Source organism: Dinoponera quadriceps, unplaced genomic scaffold, assembly GCF_001313825.1.
Source record: "Dinoponera quadriceps isolate SergipeBrazil2010 unplaced genomic scaffold, ASM131382v1 scaffold2167, whole genome shotgun sequence".
Lineage (NCBI taxonomy): Eukaryota > Metazoa > Arthropoda > Insecta > Hymenoptera > Formicidae > Dinoponera > Dinoponera quadriceps.
In genome coordinates, this window is record NW_014556702.1 from 644008 (window position 1) to 670048 (window position 26041).

The following is a 26041-nucleotide window of genomic DNA, read 5'->3' on the forward strand; positions in this document are numbered from 1 at the left end:
CGCGCTTCGTTGAAACACGTGTCCTTCTAAAGTATCTCGTAAAAACGGACGTTGCTTCGCTCATGAACGTACTGGTCTCGTTGTTAACGTTGACCTCTCGTCCGCTAATGAAAATTCATAATTACTCGACAGGTATCTTCAGTATCGGCGGTTATCCAGAATATCTAGATGGAGCCTACGAGTGGGCTACGCTAACTTTGAACAAATCAGTTACCCGTTGTTGAAACAGCTGTCGGCTGCTATCCGCTGGTAAAATTCCCTTCCGTGTTATCGATTTTGGCACGTCGTGTGAAAAGTTGACAAACTAAGGAACTAAAGAAACGTTCTGTCGATTCGGAATAATCGAAGGGAAAACGATGTTGAAAAATTTCCCATACGCAATCACGTGATTTCAGTTTTATGAATTGCAAACGTGATTTAAGTATTCGTAAGTTAAAGGCACTTCCTTTCAGGTATATTTATCTGAAAAATAGTGAAATCCGGATAAAAATATTGGACATCGACTTAAAATCATAGAACCACAATTTTCAACCGTTTCACGATTTCTGAACGTATATGTGTACGTGTGTATGTAAAATCAAAGGATGGGCCAAGATATTTTTCGTTTCATAAGAATGTTTATTTCATACGATTACAACGATACGTATCGGTTAAGACAATATACGAAGTATTAAGCGTGTTTATTTGTCGTCTACAACGGCGGCCTCCTATTGCACGGGATGAGCGTCTTCTCGAGCTTTGTACTCCGCAGTACCGCCTGTCTACCCTGCGAGTCCCTAAAGTGCGTCCCTTTAAAGAATCGCAGCGGGGTAGACGCGAAAACAAGACTTTACGAGTGCGACGGAGTAAAAAATAAAAAGAAGGGAAAGGGAGAAAGAAAAAAAGAAGAACGAAAAAGTAGACCACCAAGGGTCTACGGGGTCTATTTCTCGTTATGGAATGAAAGATTCGAAGAACGAGTCGAAGACGACCCCAGAGCGTCTTCTCTGTCGTAACAAAGGAGGCTAACTAAAAGCACGCGAACACTTATAGATCGACCTTCGTGGCACCCGGAAGTGTACAGTCTCTCGATTCTGCAGCTCGCGAGTAAAAGACGCGACTCCCCTCGACCCCCGCGAGTTGATCAGGGTTTGTTCGGGGCGCTTCTGGGCCTCTTCGGGGTGGCGTACTTGAAGCACAAGAAAGCCAGAATAATCAGCAGGGCCATTGCAGCCACACCGATGCCCAGCCACAGCTCCCCGCGCACGTTCAGCCTGTCGAGGGCGACCTCGTGCAGGGCTAACGCGCCGTCCGGGGGCTCGCAAGCCGCCTGGATGATAATGTCCTGCCGTTGGATCTGCTTCGGCTTGCAGTTGGTGAGTTTGCTCATGCTCTCGGTCCTGTACAGACGTGGCAACAGCATCGACAACGACCATTGTATGGGGCTGATCTTCTGGTACCACGACGACAGATTGTCCATGTGCAGCACCACGCCGCCGGACAAGGTGGTCTCGCCCACCACGATGCCGGCGAGTAACGCCGACAGGTACGTCCATTTGCATATGTGAGCGAAGAACACGCAGACCAGGTGCTGCAGCATCAGGTACAGCAGGCCGATGGCGAGGTAGTTCCACAGGGACGTTAGGTTTTCGTCCGGCACGAGATGCAGACCCGACATCGCGAACGCTGGCGCCAAGTATATCAGGTAGACCGCGCACCAGGACGGCACGCTGCAGATTAGCTGCGAACGGAAAATCCCGCGCTCGATTCATCTTTTCGACGAGGTTTCGCAAAATGCAACAGGGGTGAAGCAATAATTATTACCCGGGTTTCGAAATTTTGATGCTATTCTGACGCTCTTAAGAATAGTTTGTGCCTAGTTAGACGATCTAATAGACTAATAAAAATCTACTTTAATGATACTGGCACTTTCTAACTTCTCTCTTGAATCTTTAATTCTACAGTTTAAGTTTTAATGCTATCTTCAACAATCTATTTTGACGTTAAGACAGCGAAAACAGAAATTTAGAATTGAAATTGAACCTATTTATCTTTCGAAGATGTTCAAGGTAGTAATATTTAGGTAGTAATGTTTATTGTCTGGTTCGAGGTAGTAATATTTATTGTCTGATTTTGTATCGATATTCCATGTGATTCCATTGACTGGATACGTGATCTTTTGTTTAATATTTTTAACTTCAAAATTTTTTATATTCGCGTGAATTATAACTATGAGCATATTTCGATCGGGATTACGAGTAACGGTATTTTTGGCGTGTCTCGGATATTTCGCCGCGATTCTCATTTCTTCGCCGTTACTTTATTTTCAGCTCTTGCGATAAAATTGATTACTTTCGCGTGTCAAAAACTTACCTCTATAAGGATGTAAATAAATCTACCGTAGAGCCCGTCCCGAATGTCCCTTTCGACGTTTGGTCTGCTGTCAGCGACCTCGCACATCGCCAAGAGGCTCAGGGGCCAAAAAAAGATTCCCAAACTAGCGTAATGATAGCCTATTCTGTCCCTCAGATATAAATTCGAATCGCCGGCCACGTCCCAGAATATCGCGCCGAGTAGGATACTGAGTGACGCCGAGATGATAATCTTGCGCAACAATCGTGTCAACGTCCACGGTTGGCTGTAGATCAACGTTCGCAATAATAACGCGTAGATCTGCGTAAATATGTTAGGACCGGACGTCGGCGGAGGTAGCGCACCGGGCGGTCCGGGATCACTGAGAGGTGGCAGTCTCGTTCTGGCCAACTCCGCTAAGTGGTCTATCCTTTGCGAGGACTCCAGCATCGCTTCCGCCGACAGGTCATCCAGCGTCACTAAATCGACTGGAACGGACAATTCGTGGATGAAGTTAAGTCGAGACTAAAATGTTTCCTCTTTACGGCTTATCGATATGTCTGTCCTTTTTTGATGAAGGAAAACGTTCGGACATTTTTAAAAGTGCGCCGAATCGATCACGAGTGCTATTTTGCAGATATTCTTCTATCTCCATGTATACCGTAATAGATTTTGGCGCACGATTTCTCGCTTCTGGCGTCATCAAACAAAGACATTTGCAGCGAAGAACGAGTAATCTTAATGTAATATTATCCGCCATTTTACTGAAATATCCAAGAAGGAATTTAAATCGATAAGACACAAAAAATGCGAAGATAGCCAGAAAATGTAACCTTTTCGTTCGGTTTCCCTTCTATTTTTCTATTTTTTAAATTTATTCTCGGCTATGAAACGTTTTCGAATTTCAACTTCTTTTACGAACTGTCACTGATAAAAGCACTGGATATTTTAACATCCTTGTGCACACATTTAATAATATTCATCGCGAAGTAATTGGATGGGATCACCGCGTCTTATTTGCAAAATCGAACGTTAATTTTGATTTTACGTACGATAATAGTCGGACGGGTTCTTGAACGGAGGGCAGGGGAACTCGGCGAGCGCAAAATATGGCAGCATGTCTCTTCTGGGTCCGGAGTACATGACTCGACCGCCGGAAGTGAGCGCGACCCTCGACACCATCGTCAGGATCTCATAAGTGGGCGGATGTAGGGTTAGGATGACGAGCCGCTGACCACGGCTAGCCCATTGTCTCAGGTACTCGACCAGGAAGAAGGCGTCGAAGATGTCCAGACCGTGCGTGGGTCTGTCCAAGGCGAGGATGTGCGAGTCCTGAAGCAGCCGGCACGCGAGAGCCAGGCGTCGGGCCTCGGAGGTCGTCAGAGTGTTCACCAGGCAGTGCTTGGTCGCCTCCAAGCCGAGCTCCTGCAGAATCGCCTCGGCCTCGAGCGTGGTGGTGTTGTTGCCGCCCCTCAGCAGCATGTAGAAGCTCAGGGTTTGTTGAGCCGTCAAGCCGGGACTCAGGCCGCTCTCCGTTGGCAGGTAAGCAACGCGAGATCTGGTTTTTCGTTACGATTATTGATCATTGAACCGTTTCGCTGAATTTCTTAAACGAAATTATTCGATTGTCTTTCAACATTACTTTAAGGTATACGAAGGTGTACGATACATATTTTGCAGGCTTTGAGCGCACGAGAATTGCATTGACAGGGATATCCCTGATGGGTATCGTTGCGATGGATGCAAATCAAACGATTGACTATTTTTTCGAAATATTACACGAAAAACTTTTGTCATATCTCTTCTTTAATAAATGTGTTCGGTTTTCAGTGAAATGTGCATCTTCTCTGGTTTTATACACGGTAAATATCGCTGATCGGCGATTACCTGAAATCGGGGTAACCCCGATCGAATCTCATTTTTTGCTTCTTCATTCTCTCTAGTACATATGTTTATGAAATTTTTTGCATCGGTCTATATTATAGTAAATACTTGTAAGTATCCATTGCATTAAGCAGATCCTGAATCTGACATTTCTTACTACTTGTATGAGAGTTTCCGCTTTGATAAACGCAATTACCTCGTTTTATCCTACACATATATATATATCGTATATATATTATTTTTTACACTGTTTCAATAGTATTTTTGCTATTTATAAAAAAGAAATTAAATTTAAATTACTGTACTGAATAACCTCCAGGAAATAGGCTTCCGTAAGATTGAATAATCTCCAGGAAGTAGGCTTTCGTAAGATAAACGAGATATTAGAAAGGAATGTTTGCATAATACGCGAAGCTGGAGAATTATTTTTCCAAGATTACGGATGAAACAATAGTCAGAACAACAACAATTATATTAACAGTTGAAGTGATAATCGAATAATAAGTACCACTTATTCAACTTATTACTCGGCTATACGGCTAAATTTGCATGCTAATACGTTTGCTAGTTACAGCCGGCTAGTTATAGCTTGTTTCGCTAATGTCGGTTACCGTTAGCCGCGGTTAGCTTCTTTCTCCGGCCTACGTCATAGCCGGGTTTATGATCTATAAAGGAACAAATCGATCAATCGACTTGAGGTTCAACTCACACTATCGAAACCGGACATATACATTTTTCACCCAGTTATTCTTATTATTTGTTATCATTAAAGTAATCGTTAGGTGACTAAAGAGATATCGTTACCTTTGCGTTGTAAAGCAAACAACACTTGAAGCGAAAAGAATTAATGATTTTATCTTTATTGAAAAGTTTTACATATCTTTTCTCGTACTTTTTTTCAAAAATGATAAATTCCCCGGAACGGATAAAATGAACATTTATTTTTCAAAGCTACGTTACCAATTGCGCAACACACGTGGTGGTTTACCGGCGTGAATCGCACAACAAAGCGCACGTGAAGGAAGAAGATTGGAAAGTACCTCAGGGTACGTGCCGATACGGATCTTCCGTTGAGCAGAATATCGCCTCTCTTGATGCGCCTTCTGCCAGCAATTGTCTCGACGATTTGCGTGCCTTCTTTCTCGGTAGTCGCCATGACGGCCAGCACCTCGGCGGCACCGGCTTCCAAGGTGATACCGCGAAGAAGTGGCAGCCCGTCCGAGCCCGATGCCTCCACACCTCGCAGCTGCAAATGCGGATGCTGCAGGCACGGCACGGGTCTCAATGGCAGCGTGTAACCTTCCGGCCCAAGAATACCGTGCCCTGCGGAACAATCGTACATCCGATCCGTTCCAGTGGCGAAAGTTCAAAGTTCAAAAAATCCCGATATCGGGAGAACCCGACAATCGATCAAAGTAATCGGAGCTTTCCGTTCGAGAAACACTTTAGGATGAAATTTTCGCCGAGAAGACAAAGAATTTATGATATAAGCAAGCACGATCATTTCTTTTCTTTCTAACAAGAATTTATTCAATCATTAAGAAACAGCTTTATCTTTATGTTGGCAAAAATAGAATTGTTATTCGTTGACTAATGTTATTAGATATACGTTGAAAATTGCAAAGTCATCATTGAAATTCATCTTACCATGCGCTATGTATCCAGGGTCGATCGGTGCGATGCTATGTCGACGGTTGGTCCTGATTGCGCTCTGCAGAAGATTGGCCTCGCTGGCACTCCTCAGTCTCGGATGGTCCCTCGCCACAGTCAACTGAGAGTGCGCCTGCTCCCTCGGCATAGCGTGGACATGCCTGAAATCCGGATCACTTCTGGCCGAACGCATAACTGAAGTCGCATTCACAGGAGCACCTGCGTGTTGGGCATGACTGGTAAGTAGACGACCAGACATTGTTTCCTCCACACTGTGGAATTCTGTTTTCAAGATATCTACATAAAATGCACCATTTGATACTGACATATGATATAACAATTCTTATATTACGTAATGATATGATAGCGACGCAATTAATCTCTAAATTAATCTAATAAAGTCACTGTCATTGCGGCTTGAATTTAATTCAATCCAATCTTCTCTTCTTCTCGCGCATCCCGAGAGAAAATTATTTGCTAAATATAGCCAAGTAATTGAATTATAATGAATCAGAGAAAAAACGAATGAGCGAGATATCCTCGTCGAAGTAATTTATATTTATATAATTTATATAGTAAGAAAAATGTACTTAACAATTCATTTGTGGAATATAAGGTTTATTTCAGCGAATATTTACTTTATATATATATATATATATTACTTTATTTTGTAAAATAAAATTCTAAGTACTTATTTCTCAGTGTATGTTTCGTTACTCGTGATTTGTGCGCATACCTGCGTGCGACACGCGTCGTCCTTCCTCGCTGGAGTCATAGCCACTGGAACCGTCGCGATTCCGCGAACTGGGCGGCAGAACGCGCGGCAAGCCGAATTTCAAGTACGTGTAAGAATTATTGGCCAGCGGGCTCTTCGGCCCGTATCGCGGATGCCGCAGTATGCTCTGCACCGTGGAGTCGCGAAGCTGGAAATTCCCGTAGGGCAGCGGCGACTTCTCGGCGGAGCCGAGCGCGGAGTCCGTGAAGTCGGAGTTCAGGTTTTGCCTGTAGAATTGCGGAAATGCATGTACTACACGCATACATCGACATTCCGCTGCGCTTAACAGCTCCTCTTACACGCGCGGCGGAACGGTTTTGAGGAAATGTTCAACCGTGGATCTTCGCGCGGGAAAAAAGAATCAGATCTCACAGCTAATATCTAGCTCCCACGGGCCAAAATTAGCTGTCCATAATACAACTGGAAGTTAATTAATTTAGCTAACTTTCCTTATCTCTGTACCTAATTTATTTTTTTTTATTAAAAATTAAATCTGCTCAAGTAGCGCGTGTCGTTTTCGACACGTTTTATAAACGATGATGAAACATTCCATACGTTTATGAAACGTATATGAAATCAACATGTGCAGGGTAGTACTTAAATTTCAATTGTATTATATGAACAACCAATTTCTTTTCTCTATGTGAGAAGGGATTTGCGATAACAATTCCTTACTCGAACGAGTGGATTGGAGTGTTAATATTCTTTTTCATCGTACGCGATTAAAAATTACACGAGAACACAAATGAGACGTATTTATTATTCCCCTTCATAATCACGATGTTGAGTGTGGAAGAGTAAAATGATTTCCACCTAGGGGAAAAATCCGACCAGTGTTCTCAGAGATTTTACATCTACAGGAAAAGCGTGTGTAACTAACGCAAGTATAATAATAATAATAATAACAATGATAACATCAGCATTACAAAAATAATGAATACTAATGTTTCTTTATAAGAATATTGATAATGTCGTTAATTAAGAAAGGGAAAAGAAAATGTATGCAACATAGTAAGGGAATAAAGACGAGCGGCCGTTTATTCCGCGTGGTGAACGGGCAAAAAAGATCGCACTCTTGCATTCGCTTTAGTGTTCCGCCTCCGGTGATTTAGATCGTACGGAAGGGGGACTCTACGCGGATTATACGCTTCTACTTTAAGTACAAGTGTTCACCTGTAAATCGACCATGCGTGCAGATCCTCGCTGGCTGGCGGCTCGAGGCCTCTGGTGTCCAAGGCTCCCGGCACCGAGTACCTCCTTTCCAGCTCCCAGGCTTCCGAGCCCATATTTTCCAGTGGCTGCACAGATCACAGACGGCCGTTTAAATGCACGCAAATTAATCCAAGAGAAGCGTGTACTGTCTTCTTTTATTTTAATTACAACGCTTTGGCGCCGCCGAGGGGGAAAGTGAGGGAAAGGCTTCGCGCACTCCTCCGCGCACAGTCGAATTGCCGTCTCGACGGCTGGAGCAATCGTCATCTTGCGCTTTTCAGACGTGAGAACGAGTACTCCGCATCCGAGCCACTCGGAATGAAACGAGAGGCATACTTCGGTACTCAGGAAAATATCGTCGGACGGAAAGAGGGAAGAGAAGGGCCTCGTCTTCGGTGAAAAGGACGGTCTTGTCGTAAAATGCTGGCGAAGTAAAAATTCTAATATCGCTTCTTCGACGTAATTTCGCGCGTTCCCTCCTGCCCCCCCTCTGGTAAGTACACGCTCGCCGAGGAAATAAATCGACTGCGGGGAATTTTATAAGGAGAGCCCGGCCGAGAGAACGCTGGCCGACTGGCGCGCTGGAAAACCTTCGGACGCTCGGTATGAATTTATCGCTATTGCGCCCGCGAGGATGTCCGCGTGTGATCGGATTTATTGCGCAACAAGTCAGGAGGAGGCTGTTATTAAAGCCCGCGCACGAGGAGGAATTTCTTTCGCGTTTATCTCGCCTGTGTTATCCTCGGCCCATCCTGGAAAGTCCCTCAGGTACGTGCCCACGGCCGACAATTTGACTCGCGAGCAAGCGCCGAGCAATTTCAAAGGCGCGCCGATTATTCGAGCGCGAGTGCGGAGTATACGCGCGACTTCGCGTGGAATGCCGACGTGGTTCTTCAACGGTATACACCGTGCCCGAACACTGACGCGTCCGTCCTCGCGCGTACGATTTCATAACTAATTTATGATCGTACGGTTCGCACGAGGAGAAAAAAAGAGACAAACGAACTGCGAGAGAGGGAGAGAGAAAGAGAGAGAGAGGAGTTTCTTAAGATTTAAGACAGCTGTTAGATGGCATTAGTTATTACCGTTTTAAAGTATTCCAATTGCGGATGGACGCCAAATGCACACACTGAGAAACAAGTGTTTGGTATTCGTGTGACTGTAACCACGTAGAGGAGTTATTGCAGTCACAAAAGTAATTTTTATCAGCGATGACTATAATTTCAGAGAGTTTTAATCACTTTTCCCTCGGTGTAGTAACATATAAGTCGCATGTCCGTGAAAGTTATTGTATTATTATGATAATTATGACGAGATGCACGTTATTATTGTGATATTAATTCTTAGATAATACTATTAGTGAATTTCTGTTACGCGTTGTCAGTTCGATTAACTTTTGTATCATATATACAAAGTGTCCCAGTTTAAGAAGAACATTTACATATATATCTTCTTTGTTTTTAATTATATAAGAAATGTATTTAGAGCACAATTTGAACAGTCCCGAGAGAGGAATACCATGGAAGGAAAAATTTTTTTACGGTCCTTTGTTTCGATTGTCTTTAAGATCTCCATATTTAGGCCTTCAAGATATTTAGGTGTTCTTCTTGTATTGAGACACTCTATATATGACAGATTTATCTTATGTTTTATCAAAGGTTCAAACCTCCTTAAATGGCGCTATAAAATATCCGTGCTTTGCTCCTGAAAGTTCGTTAAATTTCTTCTTTTAGTTAGGCCACCTTTTACCTTCGTAAAATTTTACAGTAATTAGATATTTTACTAACCGATGAATCTTTTATTCTACGATCACATTCAGACGCGGCGGAACAACGTGCGGATGAGCATTCACTGCTGAAAAATACCCCCACGAGAGATATTTCTTATCTCTTGTAAATTACGGCGTGGTAACTTTGTGCGCGAAAGAGAGAGCCGCGATATCTTTCCCTTTGGAATGTAAATTCGACTCTTTTTCAATAAAGACGCGACGCGCACACCTCCGACCCTTGAGATTCCTGCCGCCGATAGAAAACCGAAGGTGGAATCGGCATCACGGCCGGAGTCGCTGGCCGTTGGCGAACAAAGGAGAATAGTCTGCGAATTTTATCGCGATGTAGCAAATTGTTCGTGGCCGCGCTCGATCGTTCGTAAAGAACGGAACGTGCGGACCGCGGCGAGCGCATCTTCGCCGGTAAACCGCGCAGGTAAGCCTCGCTGTGCGTTTGTCCGCCGACATTGCCAAATGTCTAAATATCCACGAATCTTTGCGTATTCTTTCATATTTTTTGGATAATTTCTCGTCAAATTCGCATCCGTCTATATACATTTTTGTGATAATTTGACAAAAAGTGAATATGTTGAAAAGTACACAATATATACAATGACACAAACATTATATCGAAAATTAACATAAAATTAATATCCATATATGTTCATGTTAATCGACATTGAAGTATAAAACGTATAATTTTAACACTTACAAGTATTATTTCAACACTTATACTTGTTGAATATCGATTCAACACAAAATATATTGAGATAATATAAACACAATATGTTAAATTAATGCACAGGTATGTTAAAAATTCAACACACAAATTTTCATACGGACTGATTTTAAAATAAATATAAAATGCTTTTATTGTGTGCGTTCGAGTGAATCTTTTCTAATGAATATTTCTTGGAATAATTATTTTACTTGGGTTAAATAAATATTACTTTAACGTAGCGCACTGAAAGAAAAAAAATGCTACATTCAAATAATATTTATTTTATCCAAGTAAAATAATTACTCCAATACATCCCTTAGCAAATATTTGCTCGAATATAGCACTTTTTCCCTTTCAGTGCACGTACGTGACGTTGGTAGCGAACTTGTTAACTAGAATTGAGAAATATTGAATAAAGATGAGCCTGAAGTACGAGATCGATGCGTTACATGCACGTGTGACGCCGGTAGCGACTGCGTTAAAATTAGATGCCACTAATACGGGAATTTTTCTTACACGACTGATACTCTCGCGAGTCTCATGTGAGCATCGCTTCCCCGCGTACTAACGTGCTCGTTCGCGTTTCACAAAATAAGCCAGCGGGCGTGGTGGTAAAAAAAAGAATCACGGCATGAATAGTAATTGGCACGTATGCCGGAAATTAGCGCCTGTGGTAATATCGTTGCACATAACAGTACGTACATAACGACGCAATTATGAAAAACGGCTGCGACGAAATGTCAGATGGCTGTCGCAGGCTATCGGGTATAGTTAAGCAGACAGGTTCTAAATACCCGGAAAATTGATGAATTCTGGTCTTGCTTTCCTTTTAACCCGCATTCTGGATCGATCGCTTTTACAAGCCACCGGTCGTATGCTCGTTCATTTTCTTACGTAATCGCCGACGTAAGGCGACGATAACTTGTCGGATGGTTACATTACATCTCGGACTTTCTCTGTATGTACATGACGCTATATTCATCATTTATCACGCCTCTCCCAAGCTACCGCAACGGGAACATTTCTTTGACTGTACACATGCATACGTTATTTCTCTCCGGTTTTACGCACTGTGAAATAATTTATAACGTTTCACTTCGTCTCCATGTCACCTCTTATTTGATTATCCAATTTTTTATTCTCATTATCTTTCAATTTTTCGCCTTTACTTTATCTTAATTATTTACCTTACTTTTATCGCGTCGCTTATTCGATCGCTTTATTTAGCAATCGTATATTATTATTTACTCGAGCACATCATTTAATTCCGTCTCTGTGTTACTATTTTATTTCAGTACTTCGTATAGAACTTATTTTTATCACACTTCCCTCGTGCATTCGCTCATATTGTCCATTGCAGTCCTCGTTCGTCGCGTTCTAGCCAATAGCTATCAAAGGCTCGTCAGTCTCATCACCGTTATCAGACATGCTCACGTAGCGCCACGAAGGCGCTCGTACGGGGATAAATATCATCGGCCTTCGCCGTGGGGACACGTGTACGCCTGTCTCTCGAACGAAGCACAGCATCCCATTTAACGGTGATGCCTGCGACCTAAAAACGCGCACGCAGCACCTGTTTCATTGCCATTGCCATGGCAGCTTTTAATGGATTTTCGCAGACACGTTGTATTCGCGCGTATTCGACGTATTTCACGCGTGCGAGATCCGTTTCGTACCGGGTGGCCGAATGCAGCGTACATTCTTTACAAGACGCGCCTCCGATGTCGCGAAGACCAATTCGCACATGATGATCGCAATGTTCGTTTGCGAACGCGTCAATCGCTTCGACAGACCCCCCAGGACGAATCCGTCGCGTTTTCGAACGCCAAAAAAGGATTTGGCAACAATTACCAAGATTTGGTTAAATAGTTTTAACTAAATTGTTCGATCACTGCAATCATTTGGTATCATATATATTTTTACCATAATACAATATACAGTATATAGTACTAAATGATATGGCTGCAATAACCAAACGATTTATTGAAAACCATTTAACCAAATCTTGCTAATTGTTACCAAATCATTTTTTCAGTACACATTTGCACGTAAAGAGAGAGGTTAATTAAAATTTCGCACTATGTAGCTACGATCGAAAAATCGTCATTACTAATTTTACGAACCAATTAAAACCATCTCCGGATGCCGCTTATCGCCTTAATGAATTTCGGATCAAGGGTATACTCACGGGATACATTGAGCGCGCGAGTACAAGCGTGTATCGGATTATCGGGGAAGGCTCATCGATGATTAAATTAATTAAGGGCGGCCCCTCTTCTCTATCTGTGAGAGAGAGCCGACCTTGGCATTTATTTCTTTGTACGATAATGCAAATCGCGCGGGCAATATCGTGGGCCGGTTATTTCGCGCTACTCTCGAGCGAGAAACCCATAAACCATCTGCTTCTTCGCCGGTGCAACAACAGCTTTTAATTCGTCCCCACGTGTCACGTTCACGGTATGTGTTCACCTATCCGAGTTCCAAGCGAATGCGAAACTATATCGGGTGTCTAGGGAATACGGATCGCACGTTTGTCAGACGTCTATGCGGACGGTTGCAATTTTACGACGTCGTCTCGGCAGTAGGAAAATCAAACATCAATCGTAAATTTCTCCGTCGCTTCCACGTGACAGAAGTCACCCGTCGTTTTGATTTTTCGCTACCCTCGCATGGCGATAATATCCATTATATTTGGCCTTTACTCAGAAATATACGCAGCACACGGTAAAAGCATTTTGTACTTGCGTTCGAACCGGTCCGGTTGTTAAATTTGACACAGAATTTTTTACTGCGTAGGGGAAAAAAGTAATCGCTGAAATCGATTCACGAGATCGTCTTCGCGTGGCGCAGATTCCAACGTCTTGCAGCATCAAACGGAAACACGTCGGCGTTATTACACCGATAGCGCGACCCGCTTTGTCGCTGGAATAAGTGTCGATGTTATCTGCGACGGTTTGATATCGCGTCAACGCAGATGTTACATTTTATTACGGTGCTGAATGGAAACGGCGCGGAATTACATAATCCCTTTCATCGCCAACGGCTCAGAGGCGTTCTGGACGATCCATGTGGCGTTTCCAGCCAGCAGATGCTGACCGAATGACATTTTTTTTTTCTCCCCTGCGTCCAGAAATCTCCCGTTAGAAGTGACTCATCGGCGAGTACCTTGTATGAAACTGAGCTGGCTCAAGTACGAGAACGCGTGCACGCTGTTCGCGCCCGTGAGAACGGCGGCGGACTGAAATCACCCGAGAGCGGTCTTATCGGGGAAGGAATAATGGCTGACGGCGGGGACGCGTTGTAACGCGCCGTTTAACGGGGCTATAATATTCCGCGCGAAAACGCGAACAGATTACCGCCGGGGCTAGTCTGCAATTTTAACGATGAATTCCGGAAGAGCCGCCCGATATATTCTTCTTCCCCGCGGTATAAATGAATTAACGGAATCTTCGCTCGCGCCGAGTCTCCCGCCTGGAGACTTGACTCTTGCCTCCGGCCGAGGTGCCGGATGGTCGAGCATTAGTTATGTCATGCGACGCGGTACGTGCGTCGAATTGATCGCCGCGCAGAAAATAAGTACGATATCTACCGCGGTGCTATTGTAACGAGGACCGATGGTGAGGATCACCGCTCGTCGGTGAACTCAGCGGACGATCATCGTGATACGGAGCTTCGTGAGATTCCGCGGCGACACCTTCGGTAAATAGCTGTAAATAGCAGGCATTTTTATCCAGAAGTAACGGCACGATGTTACATGTCAGAGCGGATTGAGGTTGGACGACCTCATTTGCACGACTGATCGATTATACCGAAGGTTCGTGTCGTGGAATTTGCTGCTGTCATATGCAGAATTATCTCGGAAAGGGACGAGCGATTCCGAAACTCCAACCACTACCGGTAGTAGAGTCACGACAAATGCCGGTCCGATAAGGAACCGTGACAAATATTTGAACGAACAAGGACTCGTACCGTACGTCGAAAGTCCGGAGGACAAGTCTGACAGGCGTATGATTAGGCACACTGAGAAGAAAATTCGGAAAAATTTGAAGCTTATGAAACATCCTGCATAGATCTAGGAGAATATACCAATCGGGAGCGATAATCACAAAGCGGTCACTAAGCTGCTTCTTCGACTGAACGCAAGCGTTGTACAATTTTATCCCCCCGCTAAGATTTAAACGATCACGCCCAATATCCAGCGACGGCTCATATTAGTCTGTCATTCGGATTGATTACTCAGAGCCTTCGTTATTTCTCTTCGTGAGGAACTCACGTTTCGCAATTTCACCGAAAGACCCAAAATCCGCGAGATCGCGAATCTCTTCACGTACCGAGCATCTCGCGAAATGTCGACGATAAGCACGTAGCGGCGACACACACGACGTGACACAAAATGCAAAGACACGACGCGCTTCGGGGCAGGTCGCGAAAGAAGTGTGTTAACAAGTCGACGGTAGGCCGAGGTAGGACTTTTGCATGTGGCGCGTCGGTGACGAGGTCGCGGTTTCGGGTTCTCCGTGTCGTCGATGAGGGTCCGACGACGAGGGACGGTTCGTACGTGAGCAGCACTTATGGCGAGCGGCTTATCTGCCCGCATACGAACGGGAGAGAGCCCGCGGGTATTCGCCCGCGCAATCGTCACGACGACAATGGACGCGGTTCTCGTCGCAGCACGTCGTGTATTTCCAGTACTCCCCGCACGGTCTCACGATCGTGCGTGGAATGATTAACCCGCGCGCCACGGATGAGAGACGCCGTGGACACGGCCAACACCTTTCTCGAAAAAGAGGGAAGTGGGCAGGACGGCGTATCGGAGCCATCCCGAGTCGACGACGTTGCCTCTCGACGAGACTGAAACTCGGCGAGTCGCGTGTCAAACTCGCGTGGCTCGCGGTTCTACGCGGGAAAAAGTGACGGACTCACGCTGGGGATAAATTTCACGGGCGGGCGGATAAAAAATTTCATGCGTTCGGCGTTTTGTTTGCGGCCAGCAACCCCGCTCGCGTAGTTTTACGTTTCCGCCGATCTTCTTCTCTCCGTAGCATCCCGTTTTTCCCGAAGAGCCGGCGCTGCACGCGACTTTCCCGGGGGCGAACTTCTCGGCGCGATACGATATCGAGATAGTCGCGTCCAGCTGCCTCGGAATAGTACCGGTGGCTGAATCGCGCCGTGGTTGTACCTATGTTCATTTCAATTTGCGTAACGCACTGATTTTTACAGCGGCCGATAACCGCCTCGCGGCCCGGTTAACTGTTCATTTGCATATCCCGTTTCTGCAACAGTTGTATCGAGCCAAGACCGTGCGATTTCGCGCTATGAATTCGCCATTAAACGCTCCGTTCCGCGCGCTGTCCGCATCCTATCACGGCTCTTTGCCCGAAGCGGCCACGCTGCAACTGGATCGTCCGCTTAATAGTACGAGAAGGAAAGTGCGGAATGGCCGGCGATATTCGTAAAGGCGCGATGATACGCTCGGAAAAATGGCCTAGTGCACCCGGTGCGCGCAGCTGAGCATGTCGAAAGCAGACGGAAAGTGACGCCTAATATCTCACCAGACGTACCTGGAAAAAATCGCGGTCGCGTGATCGCGATTACGACGATCGCGAATTCGCATCGCGAAATCCGCGGTCACGCTGTTTAGTGTAGTTGAAGGGGCAAGCGGCTGAAAACGATTACGTTTGCCGACCTCGGAAAAGCGAATGTGCGAGCAATTCTCTCTCTCTCTCTCTCTCTCTTGACTTTCCTATTATCGCTTTTGTCTTGTATGTAGCTGTAAACACTTTCTCAGGTTTGCTCTTTCTTTTCTTTAAACACGCTTCTTCCTTTATATTCCTCTTCATTTTTATCTTATTTTCGTATTACATTTTTGCATTACATTACTCAGTGTTATTTGCCGCATGCTTTGTTTCGAATATTGGTATCCAATTATAGTTTTCTTATTGTATTTCTTGCCAATAATATCTCTCCCTTTACTTTCAGCATTTTCTTCGCCTCTGTCACACTATATTATATTGATTTTTAGTTTCTAGATCGTTTTAAAAGCCCGTTTCTTATCTCGCCTTTACTCGTCACTAAAATGATAACTCTTCGATTTCATGTTTGTTTGCTTTTTTCATTTGTTTCCTTGCGTACACAAAAAAATAGTCTTATATAAATCAATGATAGATATTCTTATGCATAAGCAAAAACATTAGAATATCCCTGGAAAATTTTTAGTCTTGAATTGAGTGCGATACTTGCATCAATGCAAAAATTCAATCAAATCCAGACTAAAAATCTTCTAAGAAGATAATATTCTTGCTTATATATGAGAATATCTATCATTGGCTTAAGATTAATTATTTTCCGTATAGTTGCGCTCAAGTAATTGCATGGATAAGTCGACTCACGGGTATCCGAAAACAAATTATTATGTATCATTTCTGCATACTCTAAGGGATCTTGACCCCAGGGTTAAATATATACTCCACTCTACTCTCTCTTTCTCTACCGGCTAAAGTACTTTCGTAAGTTCCGCTTTTCATGTTTTTTTTCTTCATTCCTTTGAAAGAAGAAGCGAACGTATCAGATGAATCGCACCGGCGATTTTTCGCGACTAATTGGATCAATTATCGCTCGCCGGCGTATATAAGCACCGTACTCGCGGTTTGCGCCATGGCATTTAATGTAAACGAGAATCGCCACAATCACGGAACATCTGCGTTTATTTAGGAGAGTCTCTCTCTCTCTCTCTTTCTCTCTCGACGACGAGGCGGAAACGATATCTCGATTTCGAGATCTGCAGGATCTACTGTGGGACTGTCCCACGCACTGATTTCTACACGCGTGTACGCCAGTCAAGCGTGCACGCGTGTCCGTGTACCTAAATAAAGTACACCATGGCCTGGATTGTACCGCGCTGTAATTACTCGCACACGCAATGTGCGGTTGGAAACCGTGGAAAGTTTACCGAAAATCCCGTCCCGGCGACCTACATATCGCGCACGTCTCAAACGATTCGGTACGCGCGTATTGTTAATTGCCTCGATTAACGAAACGTCGTTAGCCCCGAGATCGCGATTTCCGAAACAGAGCAGATTTCTGTCATACCATTCGCTCGCTCTGCCTTTCTTGCGCCCGACTCTACCACCACGGTTTCAATCTAACCGACGATTAACTCAACAGAATTGGCCAATCGCAATTGATCAATTCAGTTAATTCGCCAATGCGATTGATCAATTTCGTTTAGTTAATCGTCGGTTAGATTGAGCCCATCGTTGAACCGGTCATTAGCAGAACAAAAACGCAATGTTGTAAGGAAACAATTAGTCGATGATTAATAAGATCGATCGGTTAATCGACATCGAAACTCGGATTTTCAGGAAGCGATTCCAACGTAAAAGATAAAATTGGAAAACTGGTCAATTTAAGACGAATCTTTTCCCCCCGTGGAACGTATTTCTACTTTAATATTCTATAAATACAAATCTCACAAGAGATACGCAGTCGCGCTCCGCCACAAAATTGGATGATGTTCGAATACCGGCTTAAGTACTTTTACTACTTCGTTACAAGCGATGATGAGCACTATCGGAGCGTAAAACTACATCGGAGAACGCGGTATCTGGCGAGGTCGGTGTAGTTAGATTTTTCAATATTCCAGCGCGGTAGTCATGTCTCTCTCGCAAGCGAATGACGAAGGACAGAAGAGGCATGATCGGACGGGGGGGGGGGNATCTAATTGAAATTGCAAAGCGTTCGAAGCGTCGTGCGACGAGCAGCACTCCCGTGCGCTCGTTAAAGTCTCCCGGCGTGACTTCATGATTTCGCGAAGGCGACTCGAAGAGACGCGCGCTCGTCTGATCGTTCGTTGGCTCGCCCGCGCGTACACGGCCGCGTGAAGATCTCGGTGAAATCGCGGCGATAGAATTATAACATTCGACATTCCGCGCGATATCCGGCGTGTCCGATCGAAGTGAACGGATTGACGGTGAACTCTCACCTTTCCGCTCGCGATCGCTCGCGGTGGGTCCTTTGAATTGCTAATGTGGAAACTCGCGGAATGCGACGGAGGAAGTAACGGGTCGGCAGTGAACGCTTTTGCTTTTATTTATGGAGGGAAACGCGCGTCGTCTCGAGAGCGGTATGAATAAAGATATCGGGATTCAGCGGAGTCTTTTGTTCGCGACTAGCTCGGCCTGAATCTTACGCCCGCTCGGTGATACCCGGCGCGTCGCTTGATCTGATCGAGAGATGAGCGCGACATTAGGAATTAAAAAGCGAAGGAAAAGAAGAGGCGCAGCATCCCGTGAGTTTTCACCGGGGAAAAGTCCGATTCTGACTTTTTGCCGCGCAATCCACAGGCCAAGAGGATATCCGCCGACTCTCTGTCCCTTTCTCTCGCTCGAATAGTAACTAGTCCTTGAGCGGAACAATAAAACGTATTATTATGACTTTTTCCAGAGAAATCCGCGAAAGAGCAACGCACAGCACTCTCATTCTACACTCGGACCGGCCACTTTCAGCACACGTGATTTAATCGGCAAATAATCCGCCCACTCAGGAAAGCAAGACATTACATTTTTTCGCATGTAACGCGAGTTGGAACGCGTCGGTTTCACGTGCGCGGTAGAAAACTGCGCTGTGCTGCAGTTTAGAGCGTAGCGAAACGTAATGCAACGCGTCACGTCGTTTCATAACGAATTATTTTATCCCGAACGTTCTATTTCTTTTTTTTGTCGCGTAGTAGAACAACCGGCAAAAAGCGAAACGGAGTTGTGTTTTTACTTGAACTTTTTTTATCTGACTGCCGGTTTAAAGTAAAATTAAAATTCGATCAGAGATAATCGCCACGAAAGAAGGAAAGATAATGTTATTGTTGAGAAAGAGACTACTTGCAATCAATTAATCCTTCGTTAATCGCAATATCTTTCACCTGTGAATGGTCGCATTGCATCATGTATCTCACAGGTGCATTAATTTTCCCATTATTTTCTTCTATTTTTCGAAACAATTTTTTGGGGGGGGGGGTTAAACGATTAGGTCAGATGATTAACTAGTAAATCACTAACAATCTTATAAGTAATTTTTTTCCTTCAATAGCGATCCTTCGAAGGGCCAAGGAAGTACACGCGAGTGCGAGTCACGGGGTCTCGCATCTTTCAGGACCGTTCATCAGTGGGTCGCGCGTTCTCGTTCCCCATTCCGGGGGAGGGAGGAGGAGGGAAGGCACGTATGGAACGGTTTAACGCACGCGGTATGCGAGCTTTTAATTCACGGTTCAACGACGGGAAACCTGATTTTGCATAACGAGAAAGGCCTCCGCCGTTACGGTGAAAGCAACAGGTGATTAACAGCCGCGCCGGACTTCTTTTTTCGAAGGCGGTCGATCCGCTCCGCGGTTCCGCAGGATTTCAGAATATGCCTTTTCATCCTGGAAAGCGCCGCGACATTTCCCACACGTTGCATAATAGCCACGCCTAATCGGCGCGCTGCGTAATCGGAAGTGTGCCCGAGATATTCCCGCCACGTGCTGCCGGTTATTTCGCTCTTTCACGTTCGTCTTTGAAGCGTGATAGATCTCGATTCCGATCTGCGAGTCCGAAAGGAAAATTACACCGGGTTTTAAATGGCACGCGCAATATCGGATTTCCGTCACGCTTCTCCGTCCTCCGGCTCGATGCGTAAATCGTTAGTCGGGCACCCTTTGAGTCGTCACTTCCTCCACGTCGCGATCCTTTGATGAAGCTACATCAAATATAATTCTCTATTGAATATTTTCTTTCCCGTGCACAATTACATATAAAGATACTCCAGGACCCGTGGCACCAACTTCCCTGCTGCTTTGAGATACAAAACAACGCCGATGAATCTCACGAGGAATGATGACTCCAGCCCTCAAATTCAAGTACAACGTTAGGAGAGGCAATGTTAGGAGAGAAGCCGCGTCGAGTTTAGTTCCGTTTGTCCCGGAGGCCAGTTCGAACCGCGCAAAATCACAAATGGACAAGGTCCGACGAACATGCCTCGTCTAATGTTCAAAAAATCGCAGAGAGCACCAGCGCGCTGGACGCGGCGCGGCCGAAGGTGAGGAAAGAGAGACGGAGAGATAGAGAGAGAGAGAGAGAGCGAGAGAAGGGGCTGATCTTCGTGACAATGACTCACCGGCTGTGTATTCGCGTTGGGCCTTCAACCTTGGAGGCTGGTCGAGTCACGACGACGACGCTGCCTCCTCTCCATCTCCGGTCGTCGTCCTCCTCCGTTCGGATCTCCGACCGAGATGCACGAGCGCGCGCCAACCGGAGAAAGAGAGAGAGAGAGAGAGACGCACTTTCCGCGCGGCTCCGAGCAAGGAAAACGCACTTTCCGCGTCACCCACGGTACGAATTTCCGGCGGGAGAGTCGGAGGGGAACGCGTGAGGGGAGTCGCGACGACGACGTCGCCCCGGTGTCCGTTTTATTCGGAATAGCACCGTCCGCTTCCAGCGCTCGGCGATTCGCGGCCGCGAAGCGTCAGGACCATCGGTATCGCGCGACTCGCCGGAGTCCTGCTCGAACGCTGGCCGCCGCCGCCGACGGACGGACCCGCCGAGGCCCCCACGAGTTTTCCCTCCTCCGGGCCCGACACGCACCCCTCCGCTGGGCCCGTCAAGTTCGCGCAGCGGCGTAAACACGCGGGATTCCGCCGATTCCGGCCGCCTCTCTCGTCACCTTTCGCGAGATACCAGCGCAGATTCCAATTGGAATATTCGATGAAGGTCAGGCGGGCTCGATTGGGAATGAGACGACGCGGGGACACGCGATCCTCTCTCGTCGGGATGCCGTCTCCGAGCTCGCCGTCGACGACGCGAAGAGCGAAGCCGGGGCCTACGCCGCTGCTCTCTCCCGGGGTCGATCTCCCTACCATCGGGCCCGCGTCGAAGACATTCACCTCGAGGAGAGCCAACTCCCAGCCAGGTATCGTTACCTGCGGCTACGTTCCTCCCAGCCGTCCCAACTCCGCCGCCGCTGTTGCTGCCGCTGCGAGTCACTTTTACAGCTCGCGCTGTCCGCTCGGTCCGCGCGCGGTCAGTTCGCGTCGCAGTCCGCGTTCGTGGCGGCGCTCCTCCTGCACGCTCACACACCACGGTTATCCACGTTGGAGCTCGACCATTTTGGCGAGCGCCTACTGTTCGGGGAAGGTCGACGCGCGAGTGTCGCATCTTTCAAGTGGAAGTGGAGGCGCAACACCGGCGTCCTCGAACCGCCGGGACACGGTCAAGTGCGGCTCGAATGGATGAATTTAAGCGCCCGCTCCTCGGCGCGCGCCTATGCAGATGTTGCGTCCCTGTAGAAATCGTCCCTGACGTCTGACTGCGAGGTTCGTATTGGTCTGATACGGTGGATGCTCGGTCTGATTCCGTTAATCGATTGGTCCGGACGCCTCAGGTAACACGCGAGGATAAACGAACGGGCTGAGAGCGGGAACGAGTGACAAGTATCGTCTGGGTAAAAATTCTAAACTTTGGGAAAAGAAGAAGCAGCCCCCCCACTACAACTGAAAATCGGTTGTTCATATAACACAAGTGAAATTTCACTAATTCGGCTAATTCCTCCCGTCCTTGCGCCTGGTTTTTAGCTTCCACCGTTGAAAATCAGGTCTGATAATTAAATTTCGATTGTATCACACGGACAGCCAATTCCTTCTTTCCGTGTAACATTTGAGGATTCTATTGGATACTCCATATACAGTTGTCACGCTATTGTGTGTACAGAATTTAATTATAACATAATATAAAAATTAATAATGATAATAAATATAAAAATTAAAATATAATCGACACGCGTACGATAGAATTTTGATCTCGAGTCGAAATGATTTTACGCTTAGTTTTTAAATTAATCCGCGCGCTCGTCGTTTCGACCGAATGAAGATAGCGGTTTTCACATAAACGACTTCGGGAACGCGGTATATAATAAATTCACGATGTATGCTCGAAGAAGGAGTCGAACTCGGCAATTTTCTATTGTTATTTCGCAGGTGCCGCGCCTTGGGGGATGTGATCGTGGGAACCGGACGTAACATTGTTCCTCAAGATGATTCCATCCGATTGCATTCTGGACATATCGAACGTGTTCCACTCGACCGCGGTGGTGATCGAAGGAAGTTGCCTGAACAAATCCGAGCCCACGGCGGTGCTAAGAGATGTATCGGCCCGCGTTCACGGCGGAGAAGTTTTAGCTATTCTGGGATCAAAGGGCTCCGGCAAGCGAGCACTCCTCGATGTTATCGGTAAATATAATTCCAACCTTTTAGCATCATCGCCTCTTCGCTTACCGTAATAACCGCGATTCCCGTTTGTCTGCGGCCGCGTGCGAAGGCGCGAGGGAATATAGCGCGCGGGAAGTAATCGCGCTATTCGCAATCCGATCAAAATAGTCATCGCCGCCTCCCTCCGATTCTCCTTGTCATACTCGGCGCATTTTTACACTGTGCTCGAATAATTCCCGAGTATTCCATACGTTTCACTCGTCAAGTTCTATAAAAAGTTGTCATGAAACATTCTTTAAAAAGTAAAGGAGATCACGGAGGAAGTACGCGGAAGTACGGAGGAATTAACCCCTTGACGTGCGATTTAATTTAAAGCGATTCCCCATGCGCATACCCGAGTCGAAATTTTCGTTCTATTTTCAAGCCCGTATTCTGAACACTCTTTTGTCGATAAAAGTGCCTTAAATGTGGCTTGATCCTGACTTAAATGGCCCTGACTGCAATTCCCTCACTATGATGATTATATAGTTACGAATACAAGACATCTCGGTGTACCGATTATAATTTCAACATCGTCTCTCGGAAGCGCCGTTAAATCCTCGATTAAAAGAACCCTCGCGACTGCTTTAGCCGGGAGAGCGGAGGGTGAGAAGAGAGGGAGGGTCACCCTGAACGGCAGCTTGCTGACGCCGGAGCTGTTCCGACGGCACGGCGGCTACGTGGCGCATAGGTGTCATCTGTTGCCGAGTCTCACCGTCCGCCAGAGTCTGACCTACGCCACGTGGCTCGCCAATCTGAACAACCGCGAGGCCAGAGTGCGGCAGACCCTGGCCGACTTGGCGCTGTCGCAGGTGGCCAACAGATCGGTGAACGATCTCACCAGGCCGGAGTACCGGCGGCTGATGTTGGGGGTGCAGCTGGCGAAGGACCCGACATTGCTGCTGCTGGACGAGCCTACCTGGGACACCGACCCGCTCAATACGTACCTCATCGTCTCGATGCTGTGGTCCTACGCCACCAGACGCGGCTCCATCGTCGTCCTCACCATGGAGACGCCCAGGTCCGACGTGCTGCCCTTCGTCAGTCGAGTGACTCTGCTGTGCTTGGGCGCGGTGGTCTACTCGGGACCCACCAGGAGTATGCTGGATTATTTCACCTACATCGGCTTCCCGTGCCCGGAACTGGAGAATCCGTTGATGTATTATCGTGAGTGCCGCCAGAGCTATTCGTGGCTCAATATACAAGATGTTACGTGACATGCTGTATTAAACAGTGCGAACTTAAAGAGCACGTTCCCGATGTTAATTGGAAGTATAATGTCCCGAGAAACTGTGCCGTCATTTATAAACTTGAGACATTCGTAGATGGACAAATTGGATTCAAATTGGACTTACGTTTGTAGAACATTTTCCACTTCAGTTCACGTCAATCAGGAGCACGCTCCTTAAATTTCTACAGTACGCCACGTAACGCGTTTAGTATAATGACGATTACATTTGAGCGTGCATCGGAATTATGCGACTTCTTTTCAGTATGCCTGTCGACGGTCGATCGCCGTTCCAGAGATCGCTTCCTGGAGTCCAATCAGCAGATATCCGTGTTGGTCGAGAAGTTCAAAGTGGACGGCATGCTCTACATGAAAGAAGCCCCGCAAGTGCCGCACAGCGTTAAAGACACGGCCCTTGGCATCATGCACAAAGGATTAGGTCGCGGAATCAAGCCTGGCTGCTTCTCGACCCTTTTAGCGCTATACTTGTGAGTTTTCCCCTTCGGTTGAACGACTAATTTCGATGGGAAGTTTCTCGCCGGGGTTTGATATTCTTCTCTTGGGAAAGGTACCGTCCCCCTTCTTCGTTCTTTCCCCTCTCGGGGGAGAAAATTGCAAAGGGAATTGTTATCGATCGCGGCTTCGCTCTTCGCGACACATTTCTCTCTGTGGAATTCTGAGAAAGCACGCTCTTTAAATTAGTCGAAGGGTTTATCAAGGCGATTCTCCGCGATCGACTTCGCAGAGATTAATCACAGCGATATCGTTACACTTTTAGGAGAGGTATGTCCGCTACGTTCTCCTTTAACAAGATCGGCCTGGGACACTTCGCTGCTCGCCTGCTGTTGTTACCGTTTCTAGTGGCCCTAATGAGCATACTGTACTCACACTCGAGTCCCGTACAGTCGAGGATATTTTTACAGACCGGTGGTTTAATCTTCAACGTCTTGACGTTGTTCTACGTGGCCGGAATAGCCGCGACCTCGCTCATGTGTGAGTAGCCCGACGAATATGTGAATCGAAAAGAAAGAAAAACCGACAGCGGAAAATAATTCCCCCCGCAACGACGTAAACGCTACATAACGCACTGTATCATATTACGTTTACATTGTTGAGTGAGAAATTATATCACTGATGCGTTACGTTACTGCTGATTGATGTTCACCCGGACGCCTGGTAATTAATTGTGATTTCTCATCTTGTGACTGTAATTTCTCTCGTTTAATCAACTGACTTGCTTATCTTGTCTAGTCTATTATCCGGCCACTAATAAAAGTAGATTACTTTACTGGTTAATAGCGGACGTTAGACACAAATTTACCGGCCGAGAGTGAATTTTTAACCTTGTATCGCTGAACTAACACGGGATCTAAATCACAGTTCCAGGTTTCCGTGCGAGGTACTACCAAGAGAAGCGAGAAGGTCTCTACGGTGGCGCCATGTTCCTCACAGCGTACACCCTGCTGAGCCTACCGCTTAGCTTCATATCGACCTTGATAACGATCGGCATCCTGATACCCATCCTGGAGCTGGACATCTCCTCGTGGGCCTATGCCTGCGGTATTCTGTGGTCCAGTTACGTAGCAGCTGAACAAGTGACCGTGGCTGTTCTCATGGTGATCGGACGACCCATAACGGGCGCGACCACGGTCCTGTATATGACCCTATTGTCTCTGGTGATCGCGTCGGGCGCCGTTCGCAGTCTCAAGAACCTGCCCTATTGGCTGGCGATGGTGTCGACCGCGTTGCCCACCAGATACGCCTCGTTGGCGCTGAACCAGCTGGTGATTGACGTACCCACCATGTCGAATCTGCCGTACAACGAGAGCTTCACCTGCCCGGGCGTTCCTGAGCTCTGCAGATACCCGGAGGGCAGGACCTACCTGATCGAGCGCTTCACCAGGGAGGGCGAGAACATCTCCGAGGTGTTGAACGTGAACCTGAATCTATTGATCTCCTTGGCATTCGCCGTCGGTCTCATCATATTGAACAGCGTGCTGTATCTGTTGCCGTTACCCGCCAAAGTGAAGGCCAAGTTCAGGGAATGATGGACCGCGAAGTGCGCGTTCAACTCGACAAAAATGCGGCTGTCGCGCTGCGCTTCGTATCTGACTTCCGATTTGGGATGTATATAAAATAGTAGATATCGCGGGGATCGCGTTGATGCGGATTGGGAAGAGAGGGTAACACGCACACCGGCGATA

General features: G+C 46.5%; 2 protein-coding genes across 9 annotated transcripts; one reads left to right on the plus strand and one right to left on the minus strand.

Annotated features, from left to right (window-relative positions):
• Positions 1–493: 493 nt before the first annotated feature.
• Positions 494–20864, minus strand: LOC106747985 (ATP-binding cassette sub-family G member 8). Of its 3 annotated transcripts, none has more exons than XM_014626090.1 (8): positions 20485–20864; positions 7814–7938; positions 6602–6867; positions 5863–6084; positions 5256–5538; positions 3384–3889; positions 2353–2819; positions 494–1720 (listed from the first exon to the last, which is right to left on the minus strand). In XM_014626090.1, the coding sequence occupies exons 2-8, from the start codon at positions 7924–7926 to the stop codon at positions 1124–1126; spliced, it is 2454 nt and encodes an 817-aa protein (XP_014481576.1). In that variant the 5' UTR covers positions 7927–7938; positions 20485–20864; the 3' UTR covers positions 494–1123. The 3 variants fall into 3 exon arrangements, with proteins under 3 accessions (XP_014481576.1, XP_014481575.1, XP_014481574.1); XM_014626089.1 differs by having other exon boundaries at positions 5863–6147; XM_014626088.1 differs by having other exon boundaries at positions 5863–6162.
• LOC106747986 (ATP-binding cassette sub-family G member 5) lies at positions 6027–25943 on the plus strand. Of its 6 annotated transcripts, none has more exons than XM_014626094.1 (7): positions 6027–6104; positions 6568–6704; positions 22340–22591; positions 23201–23776; positions 24103–24325; positions 24616–24830; positions 25218–25943. In XM_014626094.1, exons 3-7 carry the CDS (start codon positions 22396–22398, stop codon positions 25883–25885), a joined length of 1878 nt encoding a protein of 625 aa, XP_014481580.1. In that variant the 5' UTR covers positions 6027–6104; positions 6568–6704; positions 22340–22395; the 3' UTR covers positions 25886–25943. The 6 variants fall into 6 exon arrangements, with proteins under 6 accessions (XP_014481580.1, XP_014481581.1, XP_014481583.1 ...); XM_014626091.1 differs by lacking the exons at positions 6027–6104; positions 6568–6704 and adding exons at positions 18871–19665; positions 20128–20406; XM_014626096.1 differs by lacking the exons at positions 6027–6104; positions 6568–6704 and adding exons at positions 18871–19576; positions 20137–20406.
• The last annotated feature ends 98 nt before the right edge of the window (positions 25944–26041 follow it).